This window comes from Pogona vitticeps, chromosome 4, assembly GCF_051106095.1.
Source record: "Pogona vitticeps strain Pit_001003342236 chromosome 4, PviZW2.1, whole genome shotgun sequence".
In the NCBI taxonomy this organism is placed as follows: Eukaryota; Metazoa; Chordata; class Lepidosauria; order Squamata; family Agamidae; genus Pogona; species Pogona vitticeps.
In genome coordinates this window covers 29582456-29599995 of record NC_135786.1, presented here as the reverse complement: position 1 = coordinate 29599995, position 17540 = coordinate 29582456, and the positions used below count along the sequence as shown (strand labels likewise).

The window sequence follows — 17540 nt, the reverse complement described above, 5'->3', positions numbered from 1 at the left end:
TCCATAAACCTTGGAAATTCCACTCAAGTGAAAAAGTTGTACCTCACTTCAAAAAATGCTGACTCTTGTTGTGCGTAGAGTGGAAAACATGGAATTGGACTGTTGCCAATCCAGATTATGGGTGGGAAGAGCCCCCTCATGTGCTGCAATATTCAGATATATGCAGGAGCTTTCAAACTGTGCTTCTTCTGATACAAAGAAAGTTTCTTTTTAATAAAATGATATTAGTCTTAGAACTGCAGATCTGGAAGGAACCCTATGGACCATTGGGTCCAACCCCTGTCAAGGAGGCATCAAACTCTGGCTCTGCAGCCAGATACCTAAACCATTCATCAAACTGAGTGTGGACTTAGTCATCTGAAAGAAGAGGAAGAAAAATGAAGAATGTAAGCCTGAAACCTGTACTCCTCTCTTCTAGTGTACCATACATGAAAAATTAAACTGACCAGAATCCTGTTGCCTACACATGCTGGCATAATGCAGCTGGTATGTGTCTTATTTGAAAATTGCTCAAATTAAGAAGATAGTGTAGACATTTTGAATATGGCATCTCCCAGGATCTTCCAGCTGCATGGATGCTGGTTCTGTGATTGGTAGCCCAAGAAGAGAACTTTTTGGAGCGTTGTTCATTTCTTATTGAGCTGCAAAATTTGATATGGCAGCACAGAAACTGATAATCTTTCCTATCAACTAATGTATATAATCATAAGGTCCCTTAATTTAAGTAGCTGGCTGGATAGCTCAGCGGTTAAGGCACAGATGTGGGGAGTTTGATTCCTCACTGTACCTCCTGGGAGAAGAGCCAGCCTGTGCGGCTTTGTGCAAGCTGCACAGTCCCAGAGCACCCCTAGGACAAGGGAATGGTAAACTACTTCCGAGTACTCTCAACTAGAAAACCTAGAAAATGGTAAACATAAGTCAGAAAGTGCCTTGACAGCACACTATTATTATTATTATTATTATTATTATTATTATTATTATTATTATTATTATTATTATTATTATTATTATTATTATTATTATTATTATTATTTAAGAATTTTACTATGCCAGATAAGTTAAGACTTTACTGATATAAAGAGTCATTAGTTGTAGCACAATTTTCTTGTCACGCTGATATTTGAAGAGAGTTTTATAGTGACCTCATTGGTTGAAAAGTGAATTTGGGAGTTTTCAGTTTGCTTTGTTTTGGTTTTCACAATCAGTTTATACCCTTCCTTTCTCCTTTAGCATGTGGGCAGTTTATATTAACCATGGAAAGAAATTTAAAAAAATCCCTTCCTCAATAATGGAACAACAGCAACGAGGGACTAAATACATTTCTCAGAAAGAGTTCCAAAATTTAGGCACAGATATTGAACACAAATGTTGGTCATCAAAAGGGGGCCAAATCAGACATTAAGACAAGTATGAATTATTTCTGCTCACCCCACGATTTCCTCAGAAATACACTCCTGTTTATCTCCAAGCATGAAAGAAAGCATGACAAATGTAATGGTGTGCTATGACAAAAAGAATCCCTTCATCACTTGAAGGTGCATTTATTTAAATATGTGCTAAATGTACTTTCAAACTTGGCCTGTGCCTTAGACATTGCTTCCTCCTTCCATAACAAAAGAAAGGATGGGATTAAAAAACCTAACACGCTTTCAATAAATATTACTGAGTGATATCTAAAGCTGAACACTCTTGGTGCGGCATGCAATGCGATTCTTCTCCCAACAGTAATGTCTCAATGTCTATATTACTCTGTAAAACCACATGAAAAATGGAATTATATTAGTCATGTCATCACAAGCTAATACAAACATAACTCTGGAAATTCTCACTGTGAGATGAATAGTTTTGTTTAAAAGCCTCCCTGTCCAACACACTTCTTACTCACCAGTAGGAACAGCTGGATCCATTGTTGGCTTCTCCCAGGTATTAATCTGCTCCCAGGTAAATCCATTGGTCCCCAGTGCCACGCTATAACCACAGTTACTGTAGTGTTCATCAAAGGAACAACCGCCTAAGGAGAAAAGAGATGAATGAATACTTCTGTCTTAATTACTTCTGTCTCATTATGTTACTCCATTTAAATCAGTGGCTTTTTATAAAAACCCTGCAAGGCAAAAAATTAAAATGAATTCCTGGCACATTAAGTCCTTGTCATTGCCTTGAGGGCATCTAGCAAAAATTTCTGGATCTTAAATATAACTTGAAACATATGGCTTGCCTCCTATATTTTAATAAGCAATTGTTTCTTAGGTCACTTTTCTTTGTAACAGCATTAAATCTTCACAGTCCAAATAGCACTGTCATATGGCAAGCATTAATCCGAGGATTTGCACTCGTATCTTCATTAACTGTCCCCAGGCATTATACAGTAAAACCTAATGTTCATAAAAGATCATGTAGAGAGGAAAGATAAAAGTTTGTCTTTTGATAAGTAGCATATTAAAGTTTGATGTTCTCTTGCCACATCAGTTTCCATTTGAAAGTGCAAAAATTTTTTTACAAAATGCTCTCATTTTAGGTGTATTTCCAAATTTTGTTTACAATGCCCATATGTAGTGTATATTTAGTAACATTTGAAAATGATGTGCTAGAACTTTATTATTATCATTTTTCCAACTGAGAGAACAGGAAAAGGCTGTAAAATGATGCGGTTTTTGGCTTTGTATCAAAAGGAAACAAAACAAAATCTCTACTGGCATGGAAATTCTCCATCCTTATATGTTAAAATAGGCCAGTGAGAATTTAATGAAAAACATCCACTAATTATTTATATCCAATATTAACTGTTCAGAATTTTTCATCACAAATGAACTTAGGAACAGCCCTGCCAGATCAAACTAAAGTCCATCATTGTATTTCTCATAGTGAACAACCAGATGTGCTCAGGATATTTAAAAGCAAGCCTGAAAACAATAGCTATCTCCATGATTGTCCAGCAACTGGTACTAAGTAAGATACAGCCTCTGGCCACACTGTACTTCCTCAGTACTCAACACCATGTGGCTCAGACTTCTGATAATCGAAGTCCAAAATATCTAGTAGGCCAAAGATTGAGATTCACTGATCTAAGTAGCACAGAGAGACTAAATTCAATACACCATAAACTGTCCTATACTAAGTCATTATTCCAGATCATTCTCACACTCCTTGGGATAAATGAGCCCTCAGATATGGTACTATAAATATAAGAGTTTTTAATTAACCAGTTTGCAAGGTAATTTGTTTCGTAATATGTTCTTGTAGAAAAATCACAATTTCTTCCAAACCACACACACAGTATACCTAGTATAAGAGGAGTTCATCCAACACATTCTATGCAGATGTTTTCACCAGTCAGATCATAGAATAGCGTAGTGGAAACAGATGCTCACTTACCCTAGGAGATACAATTGCTACATAATGGTGCAGATACATAAGCAATTATATCTGTAGATCACCTTAGGGAATACCAGAACTCAGCTTTCTTATTTAAGGCTATCTATTGCGGATATGCAAAAATCATAAGCAGCACTGTGAAGGATGCCAAGAACCGGGCTGAAGAGATACATTAACCAATATCCTCTTTAAGCTGCCCCAATCATTTTTTTTTAAATACACCTCTTGAAAACTAGAATATAAATATCTGTCATGGTAATTATAATACAATTTGCTTCCTCATTTCACAAAGCTATCAAGATGGTGCTCTTGTCATTCTGCGGACTTCAGGAGTTGCTTCAAGCAAATCACTGTTGTTGAAAACACAACTGAATTACTCCACAACCAAGCGGCACTGTGAAGGATGTCAAGAACCGGGCTGAAGAGATACATTATTTGACCTCTTAGACACACTCTCTATGTAGGTGATATGCAGTGTAAGTAACTTGGAGTGGCTCTGCATTGTTACTGGACAACAACAGAGCATCAATAAAAGCACTCCTCAAGGTCTCTCTGTTTAGCATTCACCATCTGCTGCATTTTAAATCATTCCAAGGAAACAAAAGCACGCACATTTGCCTTCAGCTTGTTCAAATTGTTAAATCTCCAGCACTGTTTTCCTTTCTCTTCAGTAAAGGAATAGAACAATTTCCTGCCTTTGCTTTCAGAAAAGAGGAGATAATCCAGAAATCTCTTTATGAAAATTGGCCAAGGCTAGTTTGAACGCATATAGAAAATTATGCACTTTTCATAGAAACACTTGAGAACACTCATTGTTTGGGGCTGTAATCGAAACAAAATGTCAAGATAATTACACAGGGTTGCTTCTTGAATGAAATCACCAAGTTATTTCATATTTCATTTTTTTAAAAAAACTGTTTTGCTACTCTTTGGCAAGAAATTTAGGAACGCAAGTCAAGCTGTTTACCCACTAGGTTAAGTTTTGCTTTCCTAGGCTAACTGGTAGCAGTTCCCCCATGCCACCTGAATCTTTTTCAAGGACCTAAACTATATGTTCCACCACTATGAAACAGCTACACTTTCTTGTAGAGGAGATTATAGGGAGATTCATACAGCAAACTATATATCCAAAACAGTACTACACTACAACCAAAGGAAGGAAAATCCTGCCAAGTCAAATACACTTCTTCCTTGCACAGCATGGTTTTGGTTACACAGAGATTTTTTTCAATGAATAGATATGCAACAAAAACTGCTCCTGGCCACCCAGAACTGCATGAGTTCAACACTAAAGGTCTCATAGTGGTTTACGTACCCCCAAACACATCTCTAGTGTTCAGCCTCTAGACCAAGGGGGTTATAAGGACCTTTAAGGCTCATTACACATTACAGTGGTGCATCGCATTACAACATTAATTCGTTCCAGGATCCAAAAGGGGTCACTGAGGTTGGTCCCTATGTTGGCAGGATGTCTAACTTGAAGGGGATGAGCTGGTCCTCTAAAACCAACCAGTGGGGCAGGGGCTCCACTATCTACTTAAAATTCCAAGTGGAGGGAAGCCCTTGCCCAGTTTGAACTATCTTAGCCAGTCACCCACTAGGGGATGGTCCCTTCTTGATCCATGAGAACCACACACCACTAACCTAATTTGCAGGGCTCCTTCAGGCTCCACTGGTCCAGGCAGGATTTCCACCTAGCAAATTGTCCTCAATATATTCCCAGACAGGATCAGGGAAATTGGGAGTTGGCATGTGGCTGCTTACGTGACATATGTTCACACAACCCTGGCTAACTACCGATGTTCTTCTGTCTCTCAGTCTCTATTCCAGATGGCCAGTAGGAGATCTAGATAATCGGCCACAATATCATTCACTGGGGTGCAAAATATGCAAAGGAAATCAGCTGGGGATCTGACTTGAGCCTGGGCAGACTGGTCAACCTCAGATGGATGGGACATTAAGTAAGGCATTAGAACCAACTTCTGTCCTGAATAGGGTGCCAAATCTGCTCCAGTGGACTCCCTAATGGGATCTTGATACAACTGGGGGAGAATGACCTGCCAACCATGAAGGGGTTGGAACTCACATATTCCATTAAGTCTGACTTAGAATTTATGCACTTCTCTCACCCAACCATTGGCATTTTCTGGTCCAACCTCCTTGAGAGGTTTGTGTGGTGGGGCACACAATACCCACACAAAGTGGACATACCAAGGCAGATGGTGAATGATGTGGTGGGTCACGTGGTGGCTGCCTGGGACGGTAGCTGGATCTGGTAGGCAAACAGAGGCACCTTTTTTGTACTGATGGAGTTCACCTCTCAGACTCAGGCCATGATCTGTGGTTAAAAAATTTAGAAAATCCATAGCCACTTGCTTGCAGCTGCATCTGTCTGGCTGCAGGGCCCAGTTCTTGTGGTAGTTTGGAGCATTGCGGTGCATCCAGGCAGTGCTAATGGGCTGAAGGTCAGTCCTGCAGCTCCCAGAAATTAAGGGAACCCCATAATGGGAGCTGGGGGGTTGTGTGGTTTTGCCTAACTCTAGGGCCATGGGCTTGCCACTGTCCCCAGATGGCAGGGAGGCATAGAGTGGGGTACACCCACATGGGCTTCATGGTCTGTCACCCCATGTCACCCTGCTGATGGGTGGGCAGTATCAAAAGGAAGGAGGGTCTCTTGATACCCTGGATCTATCCTGAATGCTAAGCCAGCACCTGCTGCTTTAACTAATAAAGCTGTGCCCTTTTTTCTTCCAGAACTGTGTCTCTGTGTTTCATTATGGTAACAGGTGTAGGGAAGGGACCCTTGCTTAGCCATAGGTCAGTAATAAATTTTATTATCAACTATGCTTTTTTTGTAGATTATAGTCTTTTGCATCAGGTACATGAAATAACAGCTCACTTGACAGATTACAGCACACATGGTCGAGTAAGCATGGGATGATAATCAGTGCAGCCAGAAGAAACTATAATATAAAAAGTATAACTAGGAATGATTTTTCTAACAATGGTCATTAATAAGTATTAAAGCAGTTGGCATTAACAAAGGCTAATATAGTCCTTCGACAGGTAAACTGATTAACACATACTGTGATAAAGAAAGGTCTACTGACTTACTGCATGCTACAGGAGACATCTCAATGAATTCTTGATTAGTTGTTTCATATGATCTATCTTCATTTTTTTTTCTGTTCAGTAATGGCCACCTTGAGGTCATAGTTTCTTCTGATGTTGAAATTAAAACTCACAATGAAATCATTGTATCCACTTACTCTTCTTCACAGAGGTCATCTTGTAAGGATGTGAATACTCACAAAATTTCCCATTCTCTGTAATTTTCTAATTCTCTCTGTGATGAGATCCACCCACCTCAATTCAAGTCTCTCTCTGCATCATTGAGATTTCATACACCCCATGAAAATGGGATCCTGTTTTGTTTTGTTTTTCCTCTTTTCCCCCACTGTTCTGTGCAGAAGACTTCAAGGTTCCGGTCAGCTTAATGCCCTTTTTCGTGGATCCTGGGCTGTAACAGTCCTGTTCAGCTTCATATTTCTTAGCCTCTTTGCAGGTAGATCCTATGCAAGACATATGATTGGTATTTTCTGCCTTTCTTAGGGGAATCTTGCATAGGAAGGACACCATTCTGCATAGGAATTATAATGATCCTGTGTAGATTACTGTTTCTGTGGCCCTTTCCAGATAAATCCTTTACAGGAAAGATGCAGTGTGGGGAGATAATAATCATCTTGTACAGCTTAGAATTTTTCCAGGGGGAAAAATGACCTCAGCATTTTGGAAAAATCCCACAAGACTTATTGAGTGATGGAGGAGGCCAGTAGTAGAAAATAAGCAAAATACTGGTGAAACTGAACCCCAGGACATAGACAGGGGCTCTGCCAGACGTTTTGAATTTGGAGGTATTCAGGAAATCCACAGCCGCCTCCCTCATGTATGCATGAAAAATGATGAACCATTCTGCTTGATGTTGGGGCATCAAGATTACTTGAAAGAATGAATGATGGATGTCTTTAAGACCAGAGAAGACAATACTGAGATTTCCAGTTACTAGGGTTGGAAGCGTTAGGAGGACAAAGAGTTCATTATGGTATAGCAGAAAAAACAGCCCATATTGTCTCATATAGAATATTGACTGTCTCCTTTGCACATACAGAGACACAAATTTATTGCCCAATCTTCTTGCAATCTGCTAATGTACTATTCAAAGTACTATTGGACAGCTGATTCCAAGCAGGCATTGCACACAAATCCCACCTTCCATATTTCTTTTTAGGTTAACTTCTCCTGCTGAGTTCCCTGGAGTATAAATCCTTTTAACGTTATAATTAAACATTTCTACAACAGGCCAAAAATTAATTGCTTGTCAATGTCATGATGTAAACCAAATAAACAGGGAGTGAAAGCTTCACACATAAAGGATATGATTACTTTATGAAGCAGAAAGCTCCAAGAATGTGAAAGTACTTCCAGTTTTAAATTGAGGCTAATCAGATGTGTCATTGGTATCTGAATTTTGGATACATACAGAGGATTAATGGATCTTAGAAGTAATTAATAATGATGGAGAATATATTTTCTCCATAGTCATGAAGAATTGTGTGTTTTTTTCTTTTTTCTTCTTTAGAATCTCAGACATTTTAAGAGAGAACCTAAAACTAAACATGTGTCCTAGAAAAACTCCACACCTTAAAGATGTAGGCCAAATCCAACAGATAATCTCAACTAGAGTAGACCTACTAAATCAATGAAAGTGGTGTAAGTGTTGATTTGACAAGCTCCTATTGACTAAATGAGTCAACTCCTGTTGGGATTAACAACTGGAGTTAGACTCTGGTAATCAGAAGTCTGGGATTTGTTGTTATTTTTTTAATTGAAATTAATAACAGTGACTACACAAATTATTATTGTGAAATAAGGCAGATATGCAAACAGACAAATTGGGCAAGGAAAAATGCAAACAGAAAAGTAGAATTAGATGGTATTAATTTAGTAAATTTTGGAAGAAAATATACTCTAGATGCAATTGCATTGCTAACATGTTGAATAATCCTATTCTCATGGAAAAGATGTCTAGAAAATAAACAAATGTAACAAATTGAGTATTTTATTTATTTATTTGTTTGTTTGTTTGTTTGTTTGTTTAATTTATATCCCGCCTATCTAGTTGGTTAAAACCACTCTAGTTGGTTAAGACCACTCCCAAGATTGGGACACAGTGCTAGGGTCTGGAGCAAATATTTGTTCTAGAGTCAACCACACAAATGGGTACCACATCCTCAGGAAGTCTTCCATATCCCTCCCTCTGTAAAAGCTCCCCACATCTCCCTCAACAAGTCACTCTTAAAACCTGGGACAAGCATTTTCACTAACTCAAAACAATGCAAATAGGTACACCACTAAAAAAATGTCAACACTTGCGTGTTGTGATTTAAATAAAGTTCGCACGCATACTCCATTAACTAACTGAAGCATTTAGACCTTTCAAATATCCTTATGAGACCATTCATAATATGAGCAGCTGCAATGTTATTTTTTAGGGAAAGGAACAGAGGGGAGATGTTTCTTACAAATAAGTGGAGGAGCCGAGTAACGTTTGGAGCTGGAGAATTATAACATTTATGGAGTAGGGGAAAAAGATGAAGAATTCTATTCACTTAGACTAAAGATTAACCTATTCCAGCATCCTGTTTCCAACAGTGACCAGCAGGATGTAGCTGGGAAGCCCATGAGCAAAGAATAAAGATATTATTTTTCTCGGTTGCATGTCTACAGGAAACTGGCATTTCAAGGGCACAATGCCTCTCAGGATGGAATTACATTCAATTATCATGGCGATGCTCACATCAGATCTGTTCCCAAGCATCTGAATAAGATGCTCACCTTGATCGATTAGTAATACAAAACTATTTCTCCTTCCCTGTCCATTTAGATTCAGTGATCATAACAACAATGTTTATAACCGCCTCTTTGAACCTAGTCAGGCAAATATCTAGAAGAGGATTGTAGCGGAATGCAAAAAGGTGACTTCATTCCTGCCTGTCCATCACAGGAGCTCAAGGGGGAGGAGCTGAGGGTAGAGCAGGAGGGGCGGAGTTAGAGAGGCAGTTAGGGGGTGGAAGAGAGACAGTTAGACAGTTGGAAGGGGAGAGAGATAGAAAGAGTCAGGGACCAGAAGATGTGGAGAAAGTGTTAGGGTTTAGGAATAGATTAAAGGGGTTTAGGAGAGGAAATTGAAAAGTTTAAAACACATTGAACAAGCAGGAATGAATGTGTAAACACCACCTGAGAGATATTGATTCAAAGCATACAACAGTTCAGAATAAAAGTGATTGACTACATGATCCAATATATTTTAACACCTGAAACAGTTCTATTGTGATTTTCCTTTTGATTTGTCCAATAATAAAAGAATACCTAATTAAAACCCCTGCTTCCTAAGTTATATGACCCTTTGGGGTGGCAGCACCTGTGTGGGACATGAATTGATATTAGGAGAATACCTGGTGGCAGCGAAAAGGGTGTGTGTACCTTTGTGGAGCCCAAGGAAATAGGGGCCACAAAGGGTTGATCACCACAAGGATTGATTCCTACTTTGCCCACTGATTATGTCACTTGCCAGGTAGATAGACAGATGACAAGCCAAATGGGTGGTCACAAGGAAAGTGTCAGGGTCTGCTTGGCTCCAGTTATTTTAATGAGCAAGCCGTTCTGCATAAATACAAGGTATAAACATAGTCATTGGAAGTGGAGCTAATGTCTAGGAAGTACTGAGCATTTTTGGGCTGGTTTTTGGAATTGTGGTTTGCAGTTTTACAGTTGAAAAACCCAAGCTGGTCTCAACTTGCCCGTTTATTTGTTGTGTCTTTTAAGTTTGTTGCTTGGAGAGTAGACTTATGATTCATTCATCTTGATTACGTTCTCTTTTTAATAATATCCATACATTACTTAAATATTGCTCAGGCATGCCAGTATTGTCTTCTCAGGAGGTGAACTGAGGATCTAGACATTGATTATTCTAGTTAAAAGAGGTTAGGGTCTTCTCCTGCTGTCAATATCATCTCAGGTGCTTTTTGTCCTGCCATTACACCTTAAATAAAACCCTAACACACCAGGCAATGGCCAGGAACGGAATTAGCTCTGCTATTCTGGCTTGGGCTTCACCATTTGATGGCAAATGGCAACCAATGAACATATACCTTTACATTGTAATGAAAATGAATGCAAATAATTCATTCATCTTTTCTGTAATCTATCCTTCCTTGGCAATCCTTTCACATATTTATTTTTAAAGGCTCCAACTGGGCTTCTTTATTGCCAATTTTTTTTATTTGCCATTTAAGAGACTTCTCAAAATATTTGTTCACACATTTACCATATGATTAAACTTCTATTCTTTTGCCTAATGTTGTCCTCCTTCAGGCTACAATCCTATTTACCTATTCACCAGGAAGTAAGACCCATAGAGTTCAATGAACTTTATTTCTGCATAGACATCTGCAAGACATACTGTTAGGTTTCCATACTTGGGGGCAATGGCTATATTCTTCAAAAGCTTATGTCATAAGCTTTAGTTTTAGTTTCAAGTTACTATAAGGACTTATGTTCTGGTTTTTGATTCAAGTCTCTTTGACTCTGCTTGTTAGCCACAATAGCATATTTGCGCAAAGCCTTTCTAAACCATGTTATAATTATGGCTAAGCTATCATTTCCATGGTTTTCAGTTCTTTGCTTCCATTCACTGCTACATCTCTTTCCTTTCTTTCTCTTTCTTCATTGTTTCTTCTTCTCAAAAGTAGACACATTCAAGGATTTTCTAACGTCTAAATCTTTATACAAACTGTATTTTTAAATGACAACACTTCATAGAATAATATGAAGACTGAAGAAACAGTTGAATTTCATCAAAGGAATCTAGGGGCACCTAAAAGATTAGTAAATTTAAATGGGCATACGTTTTTCTCCTTCAGATAGACTACAATCCACGAAAGTTTATGCCTAATGAACTAAAACTTGCTAGTCTTAAAGGTGACTAATAATTTAGTGTTGTTTTTACTGTAGCAGGCTAACATGGCTACCACCTGAAGGTTATACTTCAGTCCCTTTGAATTTTATAATAGTCAAATTGTGAAAATACAAAAAAATCAAGGAAACTGCTTCTGGATTAGATTATTGGTCCATCCTGCCCAGTATGATCAACTAGCCACAGTTTTCCATGGTTTCATGCAGGGTTATTTCTTAGTTAAGGACATAAGAAAATATGAAGAGCCCTGCTGGATCAGGCCAAGGGCCTATCTAGTCCAGCTTCCTGTATCTCACAGTGGCCCCACCAGATGCCTTTGGGAGCACATGAGACAACTAGATACCTGTCTCCTGATATTACTCCCCTGCATCTGGCATTTTGAAGTACCTTCCTTTTAAGACTGGAGATTATACCTCCCCATCATAGCTTGTAACCTGCAATGGACTTTTCAAGGCATCCAGGCCAGATGCCGTAACCACATCCTGTGGCAAGGAATTACACAGACTGTGCATGTGGTGATCCTTGCTATTATTTGGCAATCTCCTGTCCAAGTACCAACCATACCAACCAAGACTTGCTTCTGAAATGTGTCAAAATCAGAAATCAAAATCAGTGTGTTTAGGATATTAATGTTGGCTGTTGGGTAGGGAAGTAAAATAAAACAAAACTGTTCTGTTTCTTTGGATTTTGCCTGATATGCTTGCACAGACTAACACAGCTACCTCCTCCAAAACTGCAACTTATATAAAATGTACGTAATTTGGTTTGAAATGCACAAAATACTGCATACATTGAGATAAAATAGCTGAAATCCTGTTGAATGTAGCATAATATAAAATTGCACCTGTGGAACTGTTCAGGTAGTCCACATCACACAAATCACAACTGATCATGTAATTCACAATATGACTGTTGTGCAGTGCACCTGCAGAAGTCATTCATAAATACAGTGGGGTCTCGACTTACGAACCTAATCCGTATTGGAAGGTGGTTCTTAGGTTGAAAAGTTCTTAGGTCGAATCTGCATTTCCCATAGGAATGCATTAAAAACAATTTAATCTGTAGCTGCTCTTTTCCATCCATAGAAACTAATGGGAAGCTGCTATTCCGCCTTCTGCCACTAGAGGGGGATATTTTTTTCATTTTTTCCCCTTAGGTTCAGGAAACCAGGAGGAAGGCAGGGAACAGTTTGCAAAGCACTTTAGAAAAGTTTTTTTCAATGAAGCCAATTTTAAATCATGTTTTAAAGCATGTTGTGCTGATTTTTTCAGCACAAAGACACACAGGCAGGCTTTTTAAGTGCTGAGCAAGCCTCCCCAAGCCTCTTCAGAGCCAGCCCATCAGCTGATAGTCAGGGAGAGGAGGGTGCAGGAGCGGGGGAAAATCACAAAATGGCTGCCAGGCTCCCTTCTGGGTGTCGGCTTTTAGCTGTTTCCTGCTCTTTTTCCTGCTGTTTGGGGGCTACCAAGGCCTGGTAAGTGACTTTCTTTTATTTATTTTAAAGTTTCTGACCCTTTTTTCCCCTCCAGAAACCTCTAAGGGGAGGGAGGGGGCACTTTTTTTCCTGTACGCAACTCGAGGGAAGTTCGTATGTCGAGTCCTTATTTCTCCTATAGGGCGGGTTCGTAAGTTGAATTGTTCGCAAGTAGGGTCGTTCGTAAGTCAAGACCCCACTGTATGAATATGACTTCTGCCTCAACACAAATTTCCCTAACCTTGAGTGTAACTATACGTTATGCAAGTATTGCATAGGTTTTCAGCCAATGTGTTCAAAATGTATATTTGTAGAAAATTTGGGTGGGTAAGGAATGCTCACTGCTGGGTATTTTAAAAGCAAATAACAAGGACCAGAAATAGACACTTCTATCCATCCTTAAAAATAAACTTTACTATTCAAACAATGAATATCTAAGTAAGTGCAAGTGCACCTACTTCCATTCAATTTCTTTCATTTGGAGTGCTTTCACCCTCCTCTTTCTTTTGTTCACATTTCTGCATTAATAAAACAGATTGTTACTTCCTTATGGCAAGTATCTTTGGAACTTTGCTATTTTTCAGAGCACCGCCACATGTATTAGTGGCTTTATATAAATAATAACTTACCATTAACCATCTTTAAATATATAAGGTTAGTAATTGAAATAGAAAATTTTTCTACTAATCTGAAAGTTCTTGAAAAATTATTTTAAGATGAAGCGGGTGAGTGGACTAATAGACTGGATGGAAAAAAATGAGATCGAAGAGACAAATGAAACAAATTCTTCAAAGTAAAGATCTAACTTGGTTAACTGTGAATAATTAGAGAAATGGACTAAAGAATGGATAAAGAATAATAATACATATCGAGAATTTACAAACTATGAACAATTCCTTTTAACCAATAAAGAAATACAAAAGGATAAGTCAGTGAAAGATGTAATAAGCAAAACATATAAAATAATTCTGGAGTTAGAGGAAGATGAGACTGATGTTGAAGGATTGAAACAAGTATGGGGGCAAGAATTTAAAAAAGAAATAAAATAAGAAGACTTGGAAATGATATGGAAAATAAAGATATTTACTTATTTATTTTTAAATAAATTTAACTGGGAAATGATATGGAAAATGAGGATATTACAATGTATGTCAGTGAGAATAAAAGGAAATTTCTATTAAATAGTTTTAAGATTGTACTTAACACCAGTTAAATTGAGTAAGGTAAGGTAAAGGTTCCCATTGACAATTTTTGTCCAGTCGTGTTCGACTCTAGGGGGTGGTGCTCATCCCCGTTTCCAAGCCATAGAGCCAGCGTTTTTGTCCAAAGACAATTTCCGTGGTCACATGGCCAGTGCGACTTAGACACGGAACACTGTTACCTTCCCACCGAGGTGGTCCCTATTTATATACTTGCATTCGCGTGCTTTCGAACTGCTAGGTTGGCGGGAGCTGGGACAAGCGACGGGCTCTCACTCCGTCGTGTGGATTCAATCTTACGAATGCTTGGTCTTCTGACCCTGCAGCACAGGCTTCTGCGGTTTAGCCCGCAGCGCCACCACGTCCCTTTAAACTGAGTAAAGTAAATACTAAATATTCAAATGTTTGTTGGAAATGTGGTAACGAAAATGGTACATATTTTCATCTGTGGTGGGAGTGTGAGAGGGTACAAAAAATTTGGAAAATAATTACTAAGGAATTGAGACATATTTTTGATAGAGATATACAGTTGAATCCAGAAATGGCTTTGTTATCAATATTTATTATGGAAAATTATGGTTTTATAACTAGAGAATTGCTTACTAATTTATTGTTTGCTGTGAAATTAATTGCAGCTAGGAATTGGGAATCTAAACGAACTGGAAGGATGGTACAATGAAGTTTGGAATTTTGCTGTAAATTATAAATTGACTTGTATCCTAAAAGAAAGAGGAGATTTAAAAAAAGACATTTTAATGCTATATGGGGTAGATTTATTGAATTTGTGTTAATAAGAAGAAAAGATAAAGTCCCAACACAAGGATCAATACCGTTCTGGAAAGGAAGACATTGAGAAGAAGAGCTTTCCAGAAGGTCCCAATGGTGGTGGGGAGCACAATTATTTTAGTTTTTTATCTTGTATTTTACCTCTTGTATTTTGTATCTTGCATCTTTTTTTTTAAAAAAGGACAATTTCATTCCCCACTCTTTTTAGAGATTTCTTGTTTAATTTTACTTTCTAGAAGAGTTGGGTTGCCATACTGATGGTTATATGTTTCTCTTTATTTCATCTTATATTATGTGATTGGTGTAATGTTTTGAAAGCTTCAATGCCACTGGCTAACTTAGAACTTTTTTCTTAACTTTAATGTCTTAAACGAGCCAGACAGTGCATGAATGGTGACATGTCTCATCCAATGTCTTTTGGTATTATGTGATATTACACGATTTTATCTAAATAATGTATTTTTATCTTCCTGGCCATTTACCATAATAAATAAATATGTTCTCCATTCTCATTAATCATCTAAATTCTCTGCTCTCATTTTGTCTTGAACCCATAACAGATGAAACCTACTTTTTATATGGACATTTGTGTGAAAATTTGCTTTCGTGTTTTTACAGAGGTATGCATTTTGGTGTGTATTTTTGGAATGTATGCCTTTGGGCATTAATTTAAACATATGTGTACATATTTTTGAAACAAGTGCATTTCTAGATCTGTATATTTTAGCAATGCATGTATGCTTCTGTGCCTGTTTCTCCCCTGAAAAATACCGTATTTTTCCATGTAAAATGATACTTTTTCCTAAAATCATTGGAGGAAAAATTGAAGGTTGTCTTTTACACAGAAGTAAGCCAAGGAGAACCGTGTGGTAGCAAAACTGCCTACCCTATGATCATCAGTGGGGTCTAGAGGCAACTCTGTGCCAAGACCAACCCCCTCCATTTCTGCTTCTGCTTCACAGATCTAAAGCAGTGGGTGCTGTTCCTCCTCACCTGCAAGCAGATCCAGAGTGAGGTGTGCATGCACACTGCAGGGCTTAGGAAATGGAGGGGTAAAGCAGTAATGAAAGGGCTGCAGGATCAAAGGGCTGTGATCCTACAGCCCTTTCATCACTGCTTTACCCCTCTACTTCCTAAGATCTCTGCTTTACCCCTCCACGTCCGCAGCCCTCTGATCCTGCTTTCGCGGGGCTTAGGAAGTGCAGGGGGAAAAGGAGTGATCAAATTTTCTTATTTGTGGTTGGAAAAGTGGGGATCATCTTATACACTGGATCATCTTATACACGGAAAAATACGGTACCACAGTTGTGCTAGTGTACAGACCTCAAAGACAAGATGAGTTTTGTTCCACTGGCAGTCTCAAGAAATATAAAATTGATATTTCTATTTGGGAATCTGAATTCATATCCCCAAGTGATTACATGTTACCACATGCAATAAAATTATGTACATAAAGAAACTGGACAGAATTTTGTGTGCATATGTGTGTGGTTCTAAAAACGAACTTGCCATACTCATAATTTTAAGGACAACCAATGAAGAAGAAAACTGTGAGATTTTAAAAATAATGAATTTATTCCACATGAAGCAAATAAAATGGGTATGTAACCTCTCAGCAGTGTAAAAGAAATCCAAGACAACAAAGGCTCCCTTGTCCAGCAATGAGCTTGTGGTGGTGATTCATGATAGCTGAAGTTGAAATAACCCCTGTTTTGCATTGCACGCTGGTAACAATGCTGCTGCTACTCTGAATGATCCTAATTAATTTTGAACAGACCTATCATCAGTTACTGAGTCTTGCCCCCAGATTAAATGTAAACCAGCCTTGCATAAATTGAGTGTTTTCTTTGAATATATAATTGAATTTGCAGAAGTGTGCACCAAGGGCGTGTTTAAATAAGTGCACAAATATGATAAAAAGGACTTCACGCCATTATATCTAATTCAGTAAGCAAAAATAATGGCAGGGCACATCCCAATTAGCTTTTGATTTATTTATTTTAACAAATCCAATTAGTAGAATGTTGGATAAAGTCATCCAATGTCAAAAACTCATGGACACATTGAAGAAAGGATACTTCTAAAACTGGAGAAGAGATTTAAATAGGTTCTTTGAGTAAGTGTGGTGTTTTTAAATGGTGCACAGGAACATCAAAGGCACCAAGTATTATTTGAATGAAGATTATCAGCATTTCCAGGAGAAATAAAGGGAATGATCATAAAGTTGTTTATAAATGTCAGTGATCCAAATATTTCAGCTCCAGTATCACATATATTTGCTTGGCTCCTCTATCAGTACTGCCTCCATTCTTATCTGTAGTGGGACAAGAGATGTAGCCATGTTCAGGCCTGATACTGCTACCAGGCAACCTTGTTCTACATCTGTCAGGACACATGATAGATCAGCAATCCCCACTGACGTTCCTTGTCTGGACTGAAAACCATAGTTTCTCAAAATGCAATGCTCTGTAAGTCTCATTCTCTCACAGAAAGAACGTGACAGTGTACTCAAAAATTTCCCATTCTCATCTATTTTTCAAAACTTGCCATGCTGAGACTACCTGCTGAGATTTCTGTGAGATTTCTGGCTTCCTTAAGAAGCAAAACTCTGCCCAGTCTTGTTTTTCCTGTCTCCCTTTTTTCCTTCTGTTGTGTGCGTGAAACTGCCAAA

At 38.3% G+C, this 17540-nt stretch overlaps 1 protein-coding gene across 38 annotated transcripts in view; it reads right to left on the bottom strand.

Moving 5' to 3' along the window:
- PTPRT (protein tyrosine phosphatase receptor type T) overlaps positions 1 to 17540 on the bottom strand; it is a 716634-nt gene that overhangs the window by 516651 nt on the left and 182443 nt on the right. For all 38 annotated transcript variants that reach the window (XM_078393145.1, XM_078393157.1, XM_078393154.1 and 35 more), the window contains one exon: positions 1886 to 2011. In XM_078393145.1, coding sequence (XP_078249271.1) covers positions 1886 to 2011 — 126 coding nt within the window. Of the gene's footprint in view, positions 1 to 1885; positions 2012 to 17540 lie in introns of those variants that run through there.